This window comes from Cricetulus griseus (assembly GCF_003668045.3).
Source record: "Cricetulus griseus strain 17A/GY chromosome 1 unlocalized genomic scaffold, alternate assembly CriGri-PICRH-1.0 chr1_0, whole genome shotgun sequence".
NCBI classification, from domain to species: domain Eukaryota; kingdom Metazoa; phylum Chordata; class Mammalia; order Rodentia; family Cricetidae; genus Cricetulus; species Cricetulus griseus.
The window spans coordinates 255,459,023-255,477,522 of NW_023276806.1; the positions used below are offsets into that span (position 1 = coordinate 255,459,023).

Sequence of the window (18,500 nt, forward strand, 5' to 3'; positions counted from 1 at the left end):
TCCAACTGGAAGGTAAGAGCACTGAAATAGCATTCTTAGCTTTTTCCCCCTTTTTTTCTTCACTCTTTCTCTCACCGACTCCTTTTCTCCACGCCTCCCATCCTTTTCTTCCCCTCCTTTCCTCTCTCCCTCCACCTCACCCTTTATTTTCTCCCTCTTCTGCTTCTCCTCTGCCGTCGCCCATCCTGTGACCCCATGTTTCTGGGACTTTATTAAAAAAACTCCTAAGGAAGTGCAAGAATGAAGTCTAGAGCAACAGACCTCTCACTGGGCTGGTCAGAGAACGCTAAGGAAAGAGGTGGGCCATCCTTTTCATAGCCAAGGGACAGCTCTCCCTCCTTCAACGTCCTAGGATTTAGGGCTGGATAAAATTATATTTATTCTAACTCAGCCTCAACCTTCTGCAGTCCTCCTAGAAATGAGCATCTTGCTTCCTCAAAGATCTACAACTGTTAGAAACAAACACAGGTACAGCGTCCTTCAGAAAATTCTAGTCAAAATTGATTCAAAGTTGAAGAGACAACCCTTAGCTCTGTATCGTGTCAGACCTCAGACACACTGCTAGTGGACATTCCTGTGACCCTGAGGTCAGTGGGCAAGTCTGGGAATGTGGTTCCACAGAGCATTTTCTGTTTGCTCATCATGTACAAGCCCCACTCCCATCACCAGTCTTATCTCCTCAGAGGGAGTCTGTGAAGTGGCTCTAAACTCTGAAGGGTACAGCCTATCTCCAAGCCTGCTTCACTTAGCATTTCAAGGACCCACCAGGTGGTCACTGAGGTCAAAGTGGAACTTGCCGGGACTCCTGCACCCACAATCCCTGAGATCCGGGAGTCTGACGAGTTACAGCTTTGCCCAGGTCCCACACCCCACATACCCCACACACAAACGACCCAACAGGCTGGTCAATGTGGAGAACTATTTATTATTAGAGGAAGTCTAGGGTACAGAATAAGGGAAGGCAGGGTGCAGAGAGGAAGGACAATTGGAAGAAGGGCACGGGGTGTCCAGACAGCAAATCTAGACGGCAGTGGCAAAGCCCACCCTGTTATTGCCCATGTCGAAGATGGCATAGTAAGACCTGAGGAAGACATCTCCAAGGATCCACATGGACTGGCCACTCTCAGAGGTCAGAGGGCTGCTCTCAAGGCCCACCATGCAGACACCATCCTCCTGTTTAAAGGAGGGACAGCATTCACTCATTTGCTCATGAGTGGACTGCCCTTGAATGACACAAACACCAGTCCAAAGGGCTCGTAGGGCGGCTGACCCTTCATAGCAAGGACTGCTAGGGCTCTGGGAGAGAGGGCACTGTTTCCCCAACAGCTGACCCCAGGTTGCAATGGTTGTACAGAGTGGAGGGCATCTTCCTCCACAGACTATAGTTGTCATCATCATCCCCTGCCCCCCACTCCTGGTCTGCAGCAGGTTAGCCTGGCAGTTATGCCTTAAGGACTGACTAACTTGGATTCATAGCTTAGCTATTCAAGCATAGCTTTTCTTGACCCACTGTAAACCCAGGTGGCTCTGCCCACAGGAACTGGGCCTTACCTGGAGGATGTAGAAAGAGGGTGACAGAGGGAACTCGACACCGTTGAGGACAAAGTTGAAGGTAGGCAGGCTACTGACGCTGTCACAGCTCACAAAATACTGCAGAGAGGAACACAGCCCAGGCTTTTCGTCTCCTTTAGAATAGTGCCCATCACCCCTGCACCTCAGCATTGGCATACATAGGTAGGGATTTGAGGAGCCCACTATGCCTAAACTTTGCTCCTGACTGAATTTCTGCTCTGAGAGAGATTGAATTGTTGCCCTTCCTCTGAAAATTTGTAAGAACATGTAGCTCATCAGTGCCCCCCCCCAAAAAAAATCAATGAGAATTGTCTCAGTAGGCAAACTCTTTACTGGCCTTAGGGTGGAGATGAAGGTGAGGGACATATAGATTACAGGGCTGTCCCTTGTCACTCATTTGCTTGGCCCCAACTTCTAGACAATGTTTAATCCAAGGTGACTTCAGCTCCAACCCCCAGGTCTCCACTCTTCCAGAGCTGCTACCCACCTACCCCACTGCCCTCTGTAGCTAAAAGCCTGGAGGCCAAGAATTCAGCTAGCTTTGTGTTCCCAAAGAGAAACTGTAAGGCCACACACACACTCCAGCCACCCCAAAGGAGGGCTCTTCCTACCACACCCACCTCTCCATATTCTCCTTCCTGGGCTCCTATGGTCTGCAGAAGGTCACTCAGGTACTGAGAGGGCATGGTAAGCAGAGAGGTGCCTGTGTCTACAATGCCTGCACAGCCCTGGGAGCACCAGCCGGAGACTTGGTCACCAATAAGGAAGCTGAATGGAAGAAGATACTAGACTCAGTCCCCACCTGTTCAAGGCAGTCAGAGGGGCTTTCCACAGGTGGCCACATACAGAGGCAATCAGTTCTTGAAGAAGGCAAGGGGACCCCACTTCATATCACCCTAGAATCTACTCAAAGCCATTGAATAGCCACTGAATCTACTTCCAAATTCTCAAGGAAGACTGTAGACACACTCAAAGCCAGAGCTACTGGTTGTCACAAGGACTTCAAAACACACTCAGTTTCTAACCCGTGGTGTTGGACTACAGGGGACCTCATGTTTGAGATTTTATGTGCTGCCCCTCCTGGTGTGGCCTCCAACACCTCTTCCCCAGATTTAGCTGGATGCTGATGCTCCTGCATAGGTCAGCTGTGACTTTGGGGGAGGGTATATCTTAGAGGCCCCTCCCACTCATCTCCAACAGCAGTGCCTGGATGGATGGGTGGGTGGTGTCTTGAGGTAAAAGCGAAAAAAGGCTACACTCCCCAAGGTCCCCAGACTCACTCATCGATGGTAATCTGCCAGTAGAGCTCCTGGGTGACGGGAATCCAGGTGATCTCCCCAGTGTAGAGGTTCTCATCCACACCCCCGAAAACAATCTGTCCACCATTAGATCCCTGCTGGCTACAGAAGAAAAAGGAAGGATAAGGAGGGAACAGCAAAAGGATTCCCGTGGCGAGTTAGCCACCTTCAGAGAAGGGTGCCTGCCCTCACTTCCCACTGAGGCTTCCTGAGGACAGCCTAGGCCTCCCTCACACTGGGGCTCCCTGTCTAGGTCTCTCAAAATCCCCAGTGCTTTGGACTCTGGAGTGATGCTATCCCATTGAGTCCCAGCCCTGTTAAGGGGCAGCTACTCTGTGGGCCCCACCTGCTACTGCTGTCTTCTGCCTTTTACATCATGCCAGCTGGTGAATGAAGCCTGTCACCAGGAGGCCATATAAGCCCAACTTGTTAACTTTTCTCTTGGAACAGAGAACTGGGGATTCCATGATTGAAGAGGAGAAGGAGGAGGAAGAAGATTTTACACAGTGGCCAGTTGCCCTCCTGACAAACAGCAGAGTGCAGGGATGGGTGGAGCTCCCAAAGGGGACATGTAGAGTGATTGTAAACAGAAGCAAAGTTAAGTCGGCAGAGTTGATGACAGTGAAGGTGCCAATGTCAAATTCAGGCCCTGAAGCCACAGTGAGTATATGGACACTCTCTAGAAGGTGGCTAACTGAAGAAAAAAGAGAGAAACATGAAGCCCAGACGGCGCCTGCTCATGTTTGCTGGAAGGATAACAACAGGTTAGAAGTCAATCCTGGGCCAAGCCCCAAAGACTCCAGGACCAGTTGGAACAACAGATCAGAGATGGAGCAAGAGATTACTACACAAAAGAGATACAGAGTGGAAAATCTGGGCCAGAAAGGGACCTCAGCGGGGCGGGCACAGGAGGCAGACCCAGGAAGCGTTAGAGTGAAAGCCACTCCAGATCGAGCCTGTCATGGCCAGGGAACACAAAGGACAGTTGCAGGAGCCAGCAGGATGTCTCAGCCAGTAAAGATGCTTGTGGCCAAGCTGACAAGCTGAGTTCTGTCTTTGGGACCCACACGGTGAAAGTTGAGAACTGACTCCTGCAAGTTGTCCTTTGACCTCTACAAGCTCACTGTGGTATGTGGCCCGACCCCTGCTCTAATACAAATAAATAAATGTTGAAAAAAAAAATAGGAATGGACAGGAAACAGATATGGGGTGGGGAGTACAAAATTCCGGAGCTGGAGAGGAAGGCTCTGGGACAGGTGTGGCCGAAGCATCCAGCCCACAAACATTTGAACCACAGTTGCTAAGTGGTTGCTTACCTGCCGAGGTAGACACCGAAGAGGGGCTGGGAGAGAGCACCCTCCTGCAACAAGCCCTGCATGGCAGTGGTGGCACCCCCTGCAGACAGGCCGGGATAGGCCAGGCCCATGATGCCATCGAAATCTGCATAGACAAAATTGGTACCTGGCTCATTCTCACTCAGGCCAAACTCCTGGTTGGGGACCTGAATGCCTTGGACCTAGAGTGGAAGTGAAATAGAGGGTTAGTGACACACCAGACTGCACCGTCCCCCAGCCCCCTCTCCCCAGAGTCCACTCTTGTTCATCTCTCCTCGACTCAACTCCCCCCTCCGCCCGCCCCACCTTCCTAAGTCAGGCAGGAGCCGCCTTCTCTCCCAAGGATCAGCACTGTTGCTGCCCCTCCCTCTCTCCTCTGAAGAGTGTGTCCCTGAAGGAAAATAACCACAACCAAAGGGTTCATCATAGCCTCCCAAATGGCCATCAGCGTCAGCATTGTGAATGGATGAGACCTTGTGCTGACTTCCCATCCTATCAACAGTTTTTCCCTCACATTTCAGGGGCTTTGTTTAAAACCCAGGAGTAGGGAACCTCACTCACAGTCAGAGTGTCATAGCCGAAGAAGCCAGTAAGGCTGCCGGTGCCGTACTGCAGGGAGAAGGTCTGCCCTTCAGTGTAGTAGGTGGAAGACTTGTTGGGGTTGTAGCGGGGGTGTGTGGCTGCAGGGGAGGCAGGACATAGAGGTCAGGCAGTTGAATGGAGGGCTTCCTTCTCAGGCTGTACTTGAACCTGGGATTTCAGCATCCCCTACTCACAACAGCAAGTCAAGGGGTGAACAGCAGAGGCTCCCAGCATTGACTCACCATAACCTGAAGGCCCCGTGACTTATATGGTAAGCTCTGGAACTATGGCCTCTGTGGGCAGGGTTGACTAGACTTTAGCTCTGTATCATAGGTCCCAGAAAAGCCCTAGCATGGACTGACTCCTTATGCCCCTTAGGAGTGAATGGGCCTCCTAAGTATGCTGTCACCCCACAGCCTCCACCCCTTCAAGAAGTTGGTTATACCAAGATCCTGAGGTAGCATGAGATACAACCAAAGACAGACTCCTTGGGAATCCAGTTGCAGAGAGGGAGGAGTGATGAGCAAAGGGGTCAATACCAGGCTGGAGAAACCCACAGAAACAGCTGACCTGAACAAGGGGGAAGCTCATGGACCCCAGACTGATAGCTGGGAAACCAGAATGGGACTGATCCAGAACCCTGATCGTGGGTATCAGTGAGGAGGCCTCAGCAATCTATGGGGCCTCTGGTAGTGGATCAGTATTTATCCCTAGCATACGAATGGACTTTGGGATCCCATTTCACATAGAGGGACACTCTCTCAGCCTAGACACACGAGGGAGGGCCTAGGCCCTGCTTCAAATGAATGACAGACTTTAAGATTCCCCCATTGAAGGCCTCACCCTCCTTGGGGAATAGAAAGGGGATGGGATGGGGCTAGTGGGGGGCAGCGGAGAAGAGGAGGGAGAGGAAACTGGGATTGACATGTAAAACAAGCTTGTTTCTAATTTAAATTTTAAAAACATAGGAAAAAAAAGAGAGGGAGAGAGACTCCTTGGACCAGAGATAATAGGATCCTAAGGCTCTGATAGGGGCCAAAACAGTATTACAAAATTCGTGCCCAAATTCCACCTGCCTGCCCAAACTATGGCAGGACCAGAACACACCCAGTATTGCTCCAGCCCATCCTTTAGACAAAATTGATGCAAACTTGATGGGTGGTGGAATCAGGTGGGGTGGATAGAGGCAGAATTGACTGTGATGTAGTAGAGTGGAGATTACCCACATGGAAAGGGATGGTATTGTCCTGGTCATCGGGATGGGTGAGATGGGCTGGCATAGATGAAGGTATAAATTGCTTAGCAGGAAATGCAAAAGAGCTGCCCAGCTGCAAGGCCAGCCTCGTTGACAAGGCTTGGATATTTTATGTGACTGCATAACCCCACCATCTTCTCCAGGAATGAATTCCCCCAGCAACTCTAGGGAGGTGTCTGTCCCCTTTGTCGCCCATCCAGCACTCACTGCAGGCCTCGCTCTGGCAGTAGATGGAAGGCACCCACAGGTTGGAGGAACCAGTGTCGAAAAGGACCAGGAAGTTCTGGGGTGGAGTTCCGATGCTGATCTCGCCAAAGTAGGCGGCCTAATTGGGAGGGGGGGTCACAGAGTAGACTGTTTAGCTCTGAGGGATCCAGAGACTCAGCAACTCCAAAGGGAAGGAGAAAAGGAGCCAGCTGCCACCCTCCAGACTGTGCCAAAACCAGTGGCCCTAGTCTTCCCTCGAAACCTACCCCAAGCCCAGTCTATGTTGCCCAGGGCAGCCACCAAGCTTTCTGCAGGCTCAGCTGCAAGGTCAGAAAGGACTCTTCCCCAGGCTCTTTGAACAATTGCCCATGGCAGATTGGAAGAAGGGAATGCACCCCAGAGTGGGAAGACAGGGAGCCCTCAGGCAGCAGGGACAGTGACACCATGGAGGTGTGTGGGGGTGTTAAGACTTACATCCATGTAGGCTATGGGCTCGTAGAGTACACTGAAGTCACCAAAGTTGCCAAAGCGGTATTTCTGGGCAGGGTCATACTTGTGGGTTTTCAGAAAGTCCTTGAGCACACCCTTCTCTTTCATGTTCTGACGGATAGTCTTCATTTTCTTCAGGGGTACCCTGCAGAAGGCTATGTGTCAGGCCAGGCCGTCCCCCTCCCTCCTTCTGTTTTTCTCCTTCGACACCCCCCTCTCTCTCTGTCTCTCTCTGTCTCTGTCTCCCCTCCCTCTCTCCTGTGCCTGCATCTCTCTGCCGCGCTACCCCACACATGCCTGTTGTTTGTATCTGTCCGTTTCCCCATTTCTCTGCCTTGATTTCTTTCCAGTTATTTCTCCCTTTGTCTTTTTCTTTTACTTTCCTATTGCTCTCAAACTCTTCCTTAATGCTTGCCCTGAGATTTAAAAATTAATCAACTTCAGCACCTGCCTTTAACCTCTGAGCCTTCTGCCTCTACCTCCCAAGCAGGTGCCACCACACCCTGGTTACAGAGTGATGGGGATTGAAGCTGGGGCATCCAACAAGCTAGGCAAGTCCTCTACCAACTGAGCCACCTCCCAGCCCACACTGGTCTGTTTTTCTAAGGGGGCCAGAGAAAGCAGTTTACCTCCAAGACTCCTTCCCTATGGTGGCCTTCTGACACCAAGCTGTGACAGTACTAACTCTCCCTACTTACAGCCCAGGGACATCACTGTGCCTCCCTGGACAGTCCCTGGGGAAAGTGGCTTGGGAGTTCAGGAGTTAGACCTTAGGAGTCGGCTTCTGCGAGTGTCACCATAAGCATGATCTAAGAGCTGCTGTCTGCCCTTTCCCAGGGACCTCTGCAGATGCACCGCTTGCTCTGCAACCCAGAATTCCTTTTCCTTTTCCTTCTTTCCCCATCTTAAATCCTCAATCTCTTAGGACTCTGCATTTCGGGCTTTCTCAGCTAAGCCCTTCACAAGAGCCACACTAACCACCTCTATTGAGTTTGTTTGCATCACAGAACTTTCTGGGAGGAGTGACTGTTTACCCAAGAAACTACCAGGTAGCAGGCCTGGTAAGATGGCTCAACGGGTAAAGGCACATGCTGCTACGCCTGCCGACCTGAGTTTAGTTCCTAGGCCTATATGATAGACAGAGAGCACTGGCTTCTGCAATCTTCCTCTGACCTCCACATGTATTCAGTGGTGTAGGTACACTCACACTCCCCTCCCATACACAAAATGAATCCAGTCATAATTTAAAAAAGAAAGTACAAGGTACTAAATCTACTGATACTCAAGTCCATGGACATCATTTATAACCTGTGTGAATCCTCTCACCACTTTAAATTATCTCTAGGTTACTTCAGGCCCAGTGAGAGGGCTGAAGACGTGGCTCAACGGTTAAGAGCACTGTTTGCTTTTCCAGAGGAGCAGGGTGCAATTCCTAGCACCCACTCCAGTTATAACTGGAGTTGTAACTCCAGTCCCAGGGGATCTGACACCCTCTTCTGGCCTCCACAGGCACCAGGCTCCTGACTTCCACGTAAGGCTCCCTGGGCCTACAGGCCATCTCCAGTCTTACCTGACCAAAGCTGCCTCCAAGAGCGGGAGGCAGAGCAAGGCTACCACCAGCCACTTCATGATGCCGATTCGAAGTTGGTCTCACAGGACAAACCACTTCGAGCTCAACCGTTGTGGTGGAGTGAAGACCTGAGGACTGCTCCCTCCTTTTATACACCCAGGAGCTAGCCCAGCCCCTACCCCCCCATTCCCTAGGTAAGCATGACCCCCAAGCTGAGGTGTCCCGTGGACTCCATGTATCAATGGTTTCTGTGTGTTTTTCCTTCTGAAGCATGACCATGTCACTTTTCATCTTATTGACTTTTTAATTCAAGCAGGGAAGGCCAGGAGGTAAAAGTGATAAGAGGGAACAAAGTTGCGGCACAATGGGGTGGCAGAGATTACAGTTCTGGGAAGCAGAGCCATGACATGGGAATTTGGGGGTGGGGACTTGAACAAGGGGCCAGGGACCTGATGGTTGGTTCCTCAAGCTTGGCACTAGTGACATTTGGAAGGAAACAACTCCTTGTTCTGGACATGGTCCTTTCCAGTGCAGGGTGCTCACAGTATCCCATTAGCCCACGAAGTGCCAGGAGCAGTCCCTCCCACCCCAGCTGTAGCCACCATGTCTTCAGGCATTGTTGGTTTCCTCTTAGGAACAAGTCCTTGAGAACTGCTGTTCTACATACAAGTGAAATACTTGGAGATCCAACTTAAGTCCTGTCTCTGAGTACCCCTTAAACCTCTTAGAGCTGCAGTTCAGGATGTCTGGGGTCTAAGGGGTCCGGAACCAGGCTGCTGGTTATGACCACAGTGGCCAGTGCTAGTGGATGAAGTCAGAATGGAGGGTTGGCTTTGGAAGCCTTTGGCATGAAATCCTGTGCTAATTCAGCAGGACTCACTAATGGGGGAAAGTCACACAACCTCTGGCCATAAGAACCAGAAAAGATGCCCAGAGCAAGATGTGAGCAGAAGGGCCACAGCGGCCTCTCACTGTTTCTCTTGTCTCTTTTCCCTCCCTATTGATACCTGGGGTCTTTATTTGGTTGGAGGTTTTTGGGGGAGGGGGTTGAACCTAGGGTCTCGTATGTGCTAGCCAGCTGCCACTGAGATACTCCGCAGCCGGTTTGTGGGTGTGTGCATGTGGTGTATGTGGAGGCCAGGGGCTGATGTCGGGGTGTCTTCTTCAATTGCTTATCTACCTTGTTTTCTGAATTTTCAAATAAACTTTAATGCATTTACTCTGTGTGTATGAGAGAGATGGGGGAGGGAGAGAGGGAGGAAGGAAGGGAGGAAGGGAGGGAGGGAGGAAGAGAGGGAGAGAGGGAGGGAGGCAGGGAGGGAGGGAAGGAGGGAGGGAGGGAAGAAAGAGGACGATTATGTGTCAACTTGGTGGAGTTCTTCTCTCCTTCCACTATGTGGGCCCTGGGTATCGAATGAACTCTCAGGCTTGGTGGCAAGCTCATTTACCCACTGAGACATTTTGCTGGCCCTCCACCTTGTTTTTTAAGGAGGTGTCTCTCACTGAATCCAGAGCTTGCTGCTCTATCTAGACTAAAGGCTAGTGAGTCCCTGGACTCTATCTGCCTCTCTCCTCCAGTGCCAGGGGGACAGATGTCACCACACCCTGCTCTTTATGAGAGTGATGGAGATATAAACTCAAGTCCCCATGCTTGCACAATCTAGACTATTTTTATTTTTAATTTAATTTTTTATTTGGAGACAACGTCTCACACTGTAGACCAAATCAGCTTGGAACTCAATATGTAGTCCAGGTTGGCCTGGAATTCTCAATATCTTTCTGCCTTATCTTCCCAAGTCCCAGAATTATAGGTATGAGCTACTGTGCCTGAATCTTTTTTATTTTTGAGACAGACAGTAAGTTGCACAGGCTATACTTGAACTCATGCTGTAGCCTAGGCAGGCCTTGAACTTGTCATCTCCCTGCCTCAGCTCTAGGTAGGTAGGATTATAGGCCTATACCAACTAGGCCAGGCACTCCAATCTTTAAGGCTTCTAAAAATCCCTCTGTCTCTCCCATCACTTTCTCCCAAGCCCTCACTCACCTCAACTAACCATGCTCTTTGTTCCTCTTAACCTTGCTACAACATTCCCAGGTTAGCTAGGCCACCAACCTGACCACCAGCAAGCTATTTGTAAAGAGTGGGAAAAGGCCCTGCCAGAATCATCTCTATCATCTTTTACCCCAGACTCAGAGCCCTGTATAGACTTATCACACCCTAGCATTGTAGGCAGAAAGTTGGGACCAGATCTGCTAGCCACCTATGTCGTGTATCCAGTAGGAACTTTCCATTCTGGCCACTGCTGCCCACCACCTGGCCAAAGCTCTGGAACCTGCCCAGGCCTGTGATGAGGGAGAGAAGGGGGGGATGGGGCACCAAGAGTCTGCCTGGGCCTGGCACAGATCAGGAGGTCTCTGCATGCTTGTGTTCCAAGGTCAGCTAGCTCAGCTCTCTTCCCCTGCAGTCTCCAGAGACCCACTGGAGGCTGGATTGGGGGAGTAAACCAGAGGATCCTGAGATTTGGGAGAGCAGGAAAAAGATAGCGAGAATCCTTGGAAGCTTGCCAACCGTGGAATGTTCTAAGTCCTGTAGGCCTACTGGATTCCCCAACCTCACCCTTCAGAGATCTTTCCTTGCTAGAACCCCAGGAGTCCTTGCCAGTCGAACCTCTAGTCTAAGTGCCACCACAGAGCAGGCCAGGATATCCCTGCTCAGCTGACAGGCCCCAGAGGCTCTGCAGCCCCTGTGTATCTAAGCTGACCGTCTTGACAGCTCTGCCAGTCACTTTAGGGTTCCCTGGTCTGTCCCCAGACTCAATGACTAGAAAGCTCATTTTTTTATGTGTCATGGATCTGCAGGCCCTGAGGACAACTCAGAAGTCACCAAGGCCATCTTCTTCTGTACAGTGTAGTACAGAGCACTGTCCCACTGGTTTTAGCCCCCATACTGCACACCCCGACAGCACAGCCTGCCTGCACTCCAGCTCTAGCTGTCACATGGGTCAGCAGCTGTTTCCTGGGGTGTTTTAAAATTACATTTATTTACATATGTACGTATTGTGTGTGCATTTATATGCATGGGCACTTGTGTGCCATGGCGTATATGTACATGAGAGGACAACTTGCTGGGGTCAGTTCTCTCCTTTCACTCGTGGGTCCTGGGGATTGAACATGGGTCATCAGGCTTGGCAACAAGCACCTCTACCCACTGAGTCATCTTAGTGCTCCTCATCTTACTCCTGCCAGTGTGTAGAGACCAAGTGTTCACATCACCAAAAATCAGGAACAGTGGATAAAACGCAGCAGACTGCTTTCAGGGGTCCTTAGCTACTCCTCGTAGCACATTATACCAGTGGCCAGGTTTCTATTCCAAGTTGACATTCCCTTTCTAGTCTACACATCGTCCTTGCTCTCTCCTTAGCAGCCGTGCTCTTGTCCCACTTTGCACATCATCTGTGAAGGCTACTGCCCCTTTCAAGACTCAGACAAGGCCTACAGAGTCCTCCCTATGGTGCCCACCTACTCAAACTACTGTGGAAAACTGATTTTCTTTTCCTTTGACTTTACCCAAATTCTACAACCTCAACTCAAGAAGGAGTCTTTTTCTGCACACAACTTTTTTTAAAAAATGTTTTATTTGAATTAGACACAAGATTGTTTTACATGTCAATTCCAATTCCCTCTCCCTCCTCTCTTCCCGTCCCCTCCAACACCCTACCTATCCCATATCCCTGCTCCCCAGGGAGGGTGAGGCCTTCCATAAAGGGTCTTCCTAGTCTGTCATATCCTTTGGGATAGGGCCTAGGCCCATGCGGTGCATCTAGGCTAAGGGAGTATCCCTCTATACTAGGGATAAGTACTGATCTATTACAAGGGACCCCATAGATTTCCGAGGTCTCCACACTGACACCCACGTTCGTGGGGTCTGGAGAAGTCCCATGCTGGTTTCCCAGCTATCAGTCTGGGGACCAAGAGCTCCCCCTTGTTCAGGTCAGCTGTTTCTGTGGGTTTCACCAGCCTGGTCTGGACTCCATTGTTCATCACTCCTCTTTCTCTGCAACTGGATTACAGATCAGTTCAGTGTTTAGCTGTGGGTGTCTGCTTCTACTTCCACCAGCTGCTGGATGAAGGCTATACAATGGCATATGAATTAGTCATCAATCTCATTATCAGGAGAGGGCATTTAAAGTAGCCTCTCCTCTGTTGCTTAGATTGTTAGTTGGTGTCACCTTTGTAGCTCTCCAGACATTTCCCTAGTGCCTAATTTCTCTTTAAACCTATAGTGTCTCCCTCTGTTATGGTATCTCTCTCTCTGTCTCTCTGTCTCTCATTGGTTTTTCAAGACAGGGTTTCCTCTGTGGCTTTTTGGAGGCTGTCCTGGAACTAGCTCTTGTAGACCAGGCTGGTCTCGAACTCACAGAGATCCGCCTGCCTCTGCCTCCCAGGTGCTGGGATTAAAGGCATGTGCCACCAACACCCGGCTTGTACACAACTTAAACAGTCAAAGACAGAGGCATTATAAAGTCACACAGGGAGCTGGTAATGTTTCTAGAATGTGAAACCAGAGTTAGATGCTTGTCAAGCTGGGCATAGTGAGCAGAGGCAAGCAGATGTCTGTGAGTTTGAGGCCAGCCTGTTCTATGTAGTGAGTTCCCTGTATCAAAAAACAAAACAAAACAAAAACATTTAGAGATTTTGAAGATAAATTAGGAATTCTAAATTTCATTTAAAATTTCACACACACGCACCACCACCACCACCACCACCACCACCACCACACATACCACACATGCACACACACACACACACACACACACACACACACACACACATATACATAAATCACTTTTATAAAAGTTAAGTTGGGGGGCCTGGAGAAATGGCTCAGCAGTTAAGGGCACTGACTGCTCTTCCAGAGGACCCAGGTTCAATTCCCAGCACCCACATGGCAGCTCACAACTGTCTGTAACTCCAAGATCTGACAGCCTCATACAGACATACATGCCGGCAAAACACCAATGCACATAAAAATAAAAATAAAAAATTGTTTTTAAAAAAGTTAAGTTGGGCATGGAGTGTTTCTCAGTAGTGCTTGCCTAGCATGCATGAGATCCTAGGTTCAAGAACCAACATTAGCAAAAAAAAAAAAAAAAGAGGAAAAAATAAAAAAAATCAAGTTAGCCAGGTGGTGGTGGTGGCACATTCCTTAATCCCAGCACTCAGAAGGCAGAGGCAGGTAGATCTCTGTGAGTTCTAGGCCAGCCTGGTCTACAAAGTTACACAGAGAAACAGAGAAACCCTGTCTTGAAAAACCGAACGAAACCATAAAAAAAAAAAAGCAAAGTAGCTTGCAAGTGTTTGCACCTTTTAAAATTATCTAGCAGCGCTTATTGTACACACTTAGGCTAACATAACCACATCCCCTATGCCAAGGCAACTTCTGTTCTGTCCTTATCGTGTCGGATTGCCACAGAAACATGTTTCCATGCATTAAGATAGGCTGAGCCCTTATCGACTTCACAGGCTGCATGCTGCTGTATCTTTTAGCTAGGAGTACTTGGCCCAATTCATTTGGGTACCTTCCAGTTTCCCATTGCTATCAATAGCTCAGGCTCCCACACTAGGATGCATCCAAAGGCACAGAGTAGTGAGTTTCCCATGATCAGGGGTATGCAACCAGAGGCCAAAGGACCCTTTCTGAGTCACTCTGAGGGGAGGACCTGCACTGGGTGTAACACTGTGCCCGAGATCTGGATTTCTCCTGTGTGTTGATGTCTGAGCTTATCTTTGGCAGATCACAACATAAATTTTTAGTTACAATTTCTGGTATTTGCTTGGATTTTCCCTTAAATGTGTGGGAGTTTACTTATTTTATTATTTCTTGAGGGGAGGGGGTACAAGGACTCATTTTGTTGCCCCAAATAGCCTTGAACTCATAGATAGTCCTTCTGCACCTGTTCCCCAAGTGTTAGAATCACAAGCTTGAGCCTGTTTTTATTGGTGATTCTTTGGATTTCAGGTTTGTTTTGTTTTGTTGTTGTTTTAAGGCAGGGTCACACTATGTCCTCCTGGTGAGCCTGGAACTCACTATGTAGATCAGGTTGGACTAGAACTCACAGAGATCCTCCTGCCTCTGCCTCCTGAGTGCCGGGATGTTTTCAATGGTTAAATTTACACTGATTTGTTGTTTGTTTATGTGTGTGTGTGGTATAGAGGGACAAATATGCCACAGTATGAGTGTAGAAGTCAGGGGACAACTTGAGGTGTCAAATTCAGGCCGTCAGAACCGATGACCCAAAGTTTTTGGATTTTTTGGGATAGGGTCTCATGAAGGACAGGCTAAGTAGCTTCTTCTGCTGAGGGTGACCTTAAACTCCTGATTTTCCTGCCTCCACTACTCAAGTGCTAAGAACGTGGGTGTGCACCGCCATGCCTGGCTTCTGCTTGTGAAGGGGGTCTGCTACTTACTGGCTTGCTCTTCCTGGCATGCCCAGCCTTTTTTTTTTTTTCCCTCATGCCATATATCCTGGCCAAAGCCTCTCTTTCATTCACTCCTCCTACCCACCCCCATCTCCCTTCTCCCCAAAAATCCACTGCTCCTCTATATCCTTTCAGAAAAGAGCAGGCCTCCCAGGGATATCAACCAAACAGCGTAACAAGTTACAAAAAGACAAGGCACATCCCCTCATATCAAGGATAGATGAGGCAGCCCAGTAGGAGGAAAAGCATCCCAGGCAGAAGAGTCAGAGACATCCTGACCCTCATTGTTAGGAGTCCAACAAACACCCCAAGCTAACAATCACAGCATGTATGCAGAGAGCCTAGCACAGACTCACGCAGGTTCCATGACTGCCACTTCTGTGAGCCCCTATGAGTTCTGCTTAGTTGATTCCGTAGTCCTCAACCCCTCTGGCTCCTACAATCCTTCTCCCTCTTCTGCAGAGTTCCCCAAGCTCTGCCTAATATTTGGGTGTGGGCCTCTGCATCTGCGTCTATCAGTTGCTGGATGAAGCCTCTCTGGTGATGGTTGGCCTAGGCACTGATCTATGAGTATAGCAGAATATCATTATGAAATATGAAACATTTCATTCCTTTGTGTATTTTGGCTTTTAAAGACAGGGTTTCTCTGTCTTTAAGAGCCCTGGATGTCCTGGAACTCACTCTGGAGACCAGGTTGACCTCAAACTCACAGAAATCCTCCTGCCTCTGCCTCCGAAGTGCTGGGATTAAAGGCATGCACCACCACTGGCCAGTCCCAATTCTTTTTTGACACCCCTGTCCCTGAGTGGCTTTCTAGGGAAACATGGGTAATGGGAGTTTACAAGCAATTTCTGCTCTTCACTAGGGCTGCCCCAAACTGGAAAGAAAGACTGTCCTGAGCTAGGCCACCAGCAGGGGAAGCAGGGGGTCAGACAGGGTGGACGTTATTGAGGAAATAAAGAGAAAACAGGAATAGACCTGCTGAGCTGCGGAAAGACCCAAGCAGGAAGGGGAGGGGTGGTGTAAGGGTGCGGTCTGGAAGGGTTGCTGTGGGGCAGGAGGCATTAAAATGAGAGTGTGGCCCTGGACAGACCTGGGATCTGGGTGGAGCTCAGGAGCACAGTGTGGGGTCTCATTGTGTTCATGGTGTCATGAGGCCAAGCAGGGTAAGGCTGGACAGGAGGTAAATGGGTCCATCTTTCCCTCCAATCACAGAGGACAACCTAACCCCCTGCTGGGCTTTTCAAAATGGTGGGTCTTATCCCATTTGTGTGTCTTGAAGCAAGCCTGTTGGTGAGAAACAATCCCCCCTACACTGTACCCTGTCTCTTTCCAGCTCTCTCTCTCTCTCTCTCTCTCTCTCTCTCTCTCTCTCTCTCTCTCTCTCTGGTCTCATGTAGCCCAGGCTGGCCGTGCACTCTTTATGTAGCTGAAGAACACCTTTATCTTCCCCCTACTTCTCAAGCATTGGCCTTACAGGAATATGCCACCACAGCCAGTCTGTGGAGAGCTGGAGATTGAGCCCAGGTTTTCCAGCATGTTAGACAAGCACTCTACCAGCTGAGCCTACATCCTCAAACTGAAGCTCTATTAAAAAACAAAAACAAAAAACAAAAACAAAAAAAAAAAAAACAAAAAAAAAAACCTTTGCGTTTTGAGACAGGATTTCTCTGTATAGGCCTGGTTGTCCTGGAACTCACTCTGTAGACCAGGCTGGTCTCGAGCTCACAGAGATCCCCTGCCTCTGCCTCCCAAGTGCTGGGATTAAAGGTGCATATCTGCATGCCCAGCTTTATTTATTTATCTAGGTTAAAAAGCTATTTTTAAAGATTTACTTAATTTCTGTGTATGTGTGTGTTTGAGTGAGTTTATGCTCACATGTGCACGTGGGTTCCTGCAGAGGCCAGAAGAAAGTGCCTGAGTCCCTGGAACTAGAGTTTAGGTGGTTGGTTTTGAGCTGCCTAATATGGGTGCTGGGAACCAAACCCCTGTCCTCTGCAAGAAGGATCCTTACAAGCATTTAACCACTGAGCCAGCTCTTCAGTCCAGATGGTCTTTTTTTAATGCAGTGGATTAGAAAGAATGGATCAGAGGTTGACTCAGATATGTCCTATGATAATGTGAGCTATTCTGACTCAGAGACATGCCTGAGCATGTGTGTGTGTGTGTGTGTGTGTGTGTGTGTGTGTGTGTGTGTGTGTGTGCACGCAGGAGCCGACACACAGAAGCACCACAGGCACAGGTGCAGGCTCACAACCGCCTCACTCCTATACCTGTCTTCCTCAAAGGCTTCCTCTGCAACAGCCTTGTCTTTGTCCAAGATGGCCCCACTTCTTGGGCTCCCTGAGGAATCCTCACTGGGGCACTAGTCTGGGTAAGGATGTATTTGCTCGGGGTAGGTGGATGGGACAGACCAGGGACAGGAGATGTGTCTATGCAAGTCTCCATGGCATAGCCACACCTTCTTGGGAGCAGAGGGGGCAAAGGGGGCAAAGACCTTCCTATGGTCCCTCTCCCTCCTCGTTGTCCCCACTGGAGAGGACAAGTAGGCTTGCTAAGTCTTCTGCAGCTTCTGCTCCCCTTAGGCTCTTACTGAGTGACAGCCACCACAACTGAGCAGAGATGAGGGAAAGCAGTTATATGGTGACTACAGCAGAAATTAGTGTGATGGGGCCCACAGCAGCACAAAATGGCCGGTCCATCCTGGTCCCACATATGCGTATCCACAGCCTTCTTTTCTGTATCAGAGAGCAGGGCCCAGAGGGTAGGGGGCCTGTGAGCTACCACAGATTCCCTCCCTTCCGGTCTTGACCTGCCTCTGTCTTAAGGACCTAGATTTGCATGGACCCAAACTCCTGTGCTTTGTGCTCCCCAGGAGGCCCAGGAAGGTGGGGTGGTAGCAGCAGGAGGCTGAGGGGAGAGCCAGTGTGGGAGAGTTGTTGAGATTCAGCGGACTGTGCCCAACCTAGGTGTCCTTAGGTGAGGGCAGTGCTGAGTTTGGAGACTGGGTGGCAGGGAAGTGAGAGTCCTGTGTCAGGCTCGGATACCTCAAAGTTCAAAGAATGTAATCATGGCCCTGGATAAGGAGCAGGATCTGGACCTGCAAAACACTGATAATGAGCTCAGGACCGTCTGGCCCCACCTCTGCCTCCATCTCTGCCTCCCCCGCTCCCCCAAGTGAAGCCTTAGCTGGGTGGCCCTGTCAGACTTGGGTCTGATGGGTGTGCCTGGCTCTTTCTGAACTCAGGTGTGCTTGTGGTGGTTTCCTGGGATGTGATGGGGCCAAGGATGTGTCCAAGGAGAACAAAGAACCTGGATGGGGAACTTCCTGAGAGACACCCTTGATAAGAATGGGAAGACATACAACTCAGATAGGGAGGTTCTAGCTCTGAACAGAATGGGAAACTGAGGCCTGGAGCAGGCAAGAGACTGATGGCCTCAGAGGGTTTTCATGTACTATATGGGGACAACAAAAAGGGAGGGTCCCGAGGCTTTGGGTGACCTTGTAGTGCTCTGTGGGAAGCTCCCCTCAGGCAGATTGTGAGGGGACTTGCTTTCAGAGGTGTGCAGAGTGCAGAGAACCCATCTCCCTTTCTAGAGTAGCTGAAGCCATGATCCTGGTGGCCTAGGAGGATCTCTCAGGATCCTCCATGCTGACGTCCCTTAGGCCTACAGTGGACATTACTGCGGTCTCAGCTAGGGCATTGCTATCT

At 49.8% G+C, this 18,500-nt stretch overlaps 1 protein-coding gene across 1 annotated transcript; it reads right to left on the minus strand.

The window, feature by feature from the left end:
• Positions 1-1,020: 1,020 nt before the first annotated feature.
• Pgc (progastricsin) lies at positions 1,021-8,366 on the minus strand. Its single transcript, XM_027394459.1, has 9 exons — positions 8,308-8,366; positions 6,723-6,882; positions 6,249-6,366; positions 4,766-4,884; positions 4,187-4,386; positions 2,853-2,972; positions 2,193-2,340; positions 1,552-1,650; positions 1,021-1,173 (listed from the first exon to the last, which is right to left on the minus strand). The coding sequence occupies exons 1-9, from the start codon at positions 8,364-8,366 to the stop codon at positions 1,021-1,023; spliced, it is 1,176 nt and encodes a 391-aa protein (XP_027250260.1).
• Between the last annotated feature and the right edge of the window lie 10,134 nt (positions 8,367-18,500).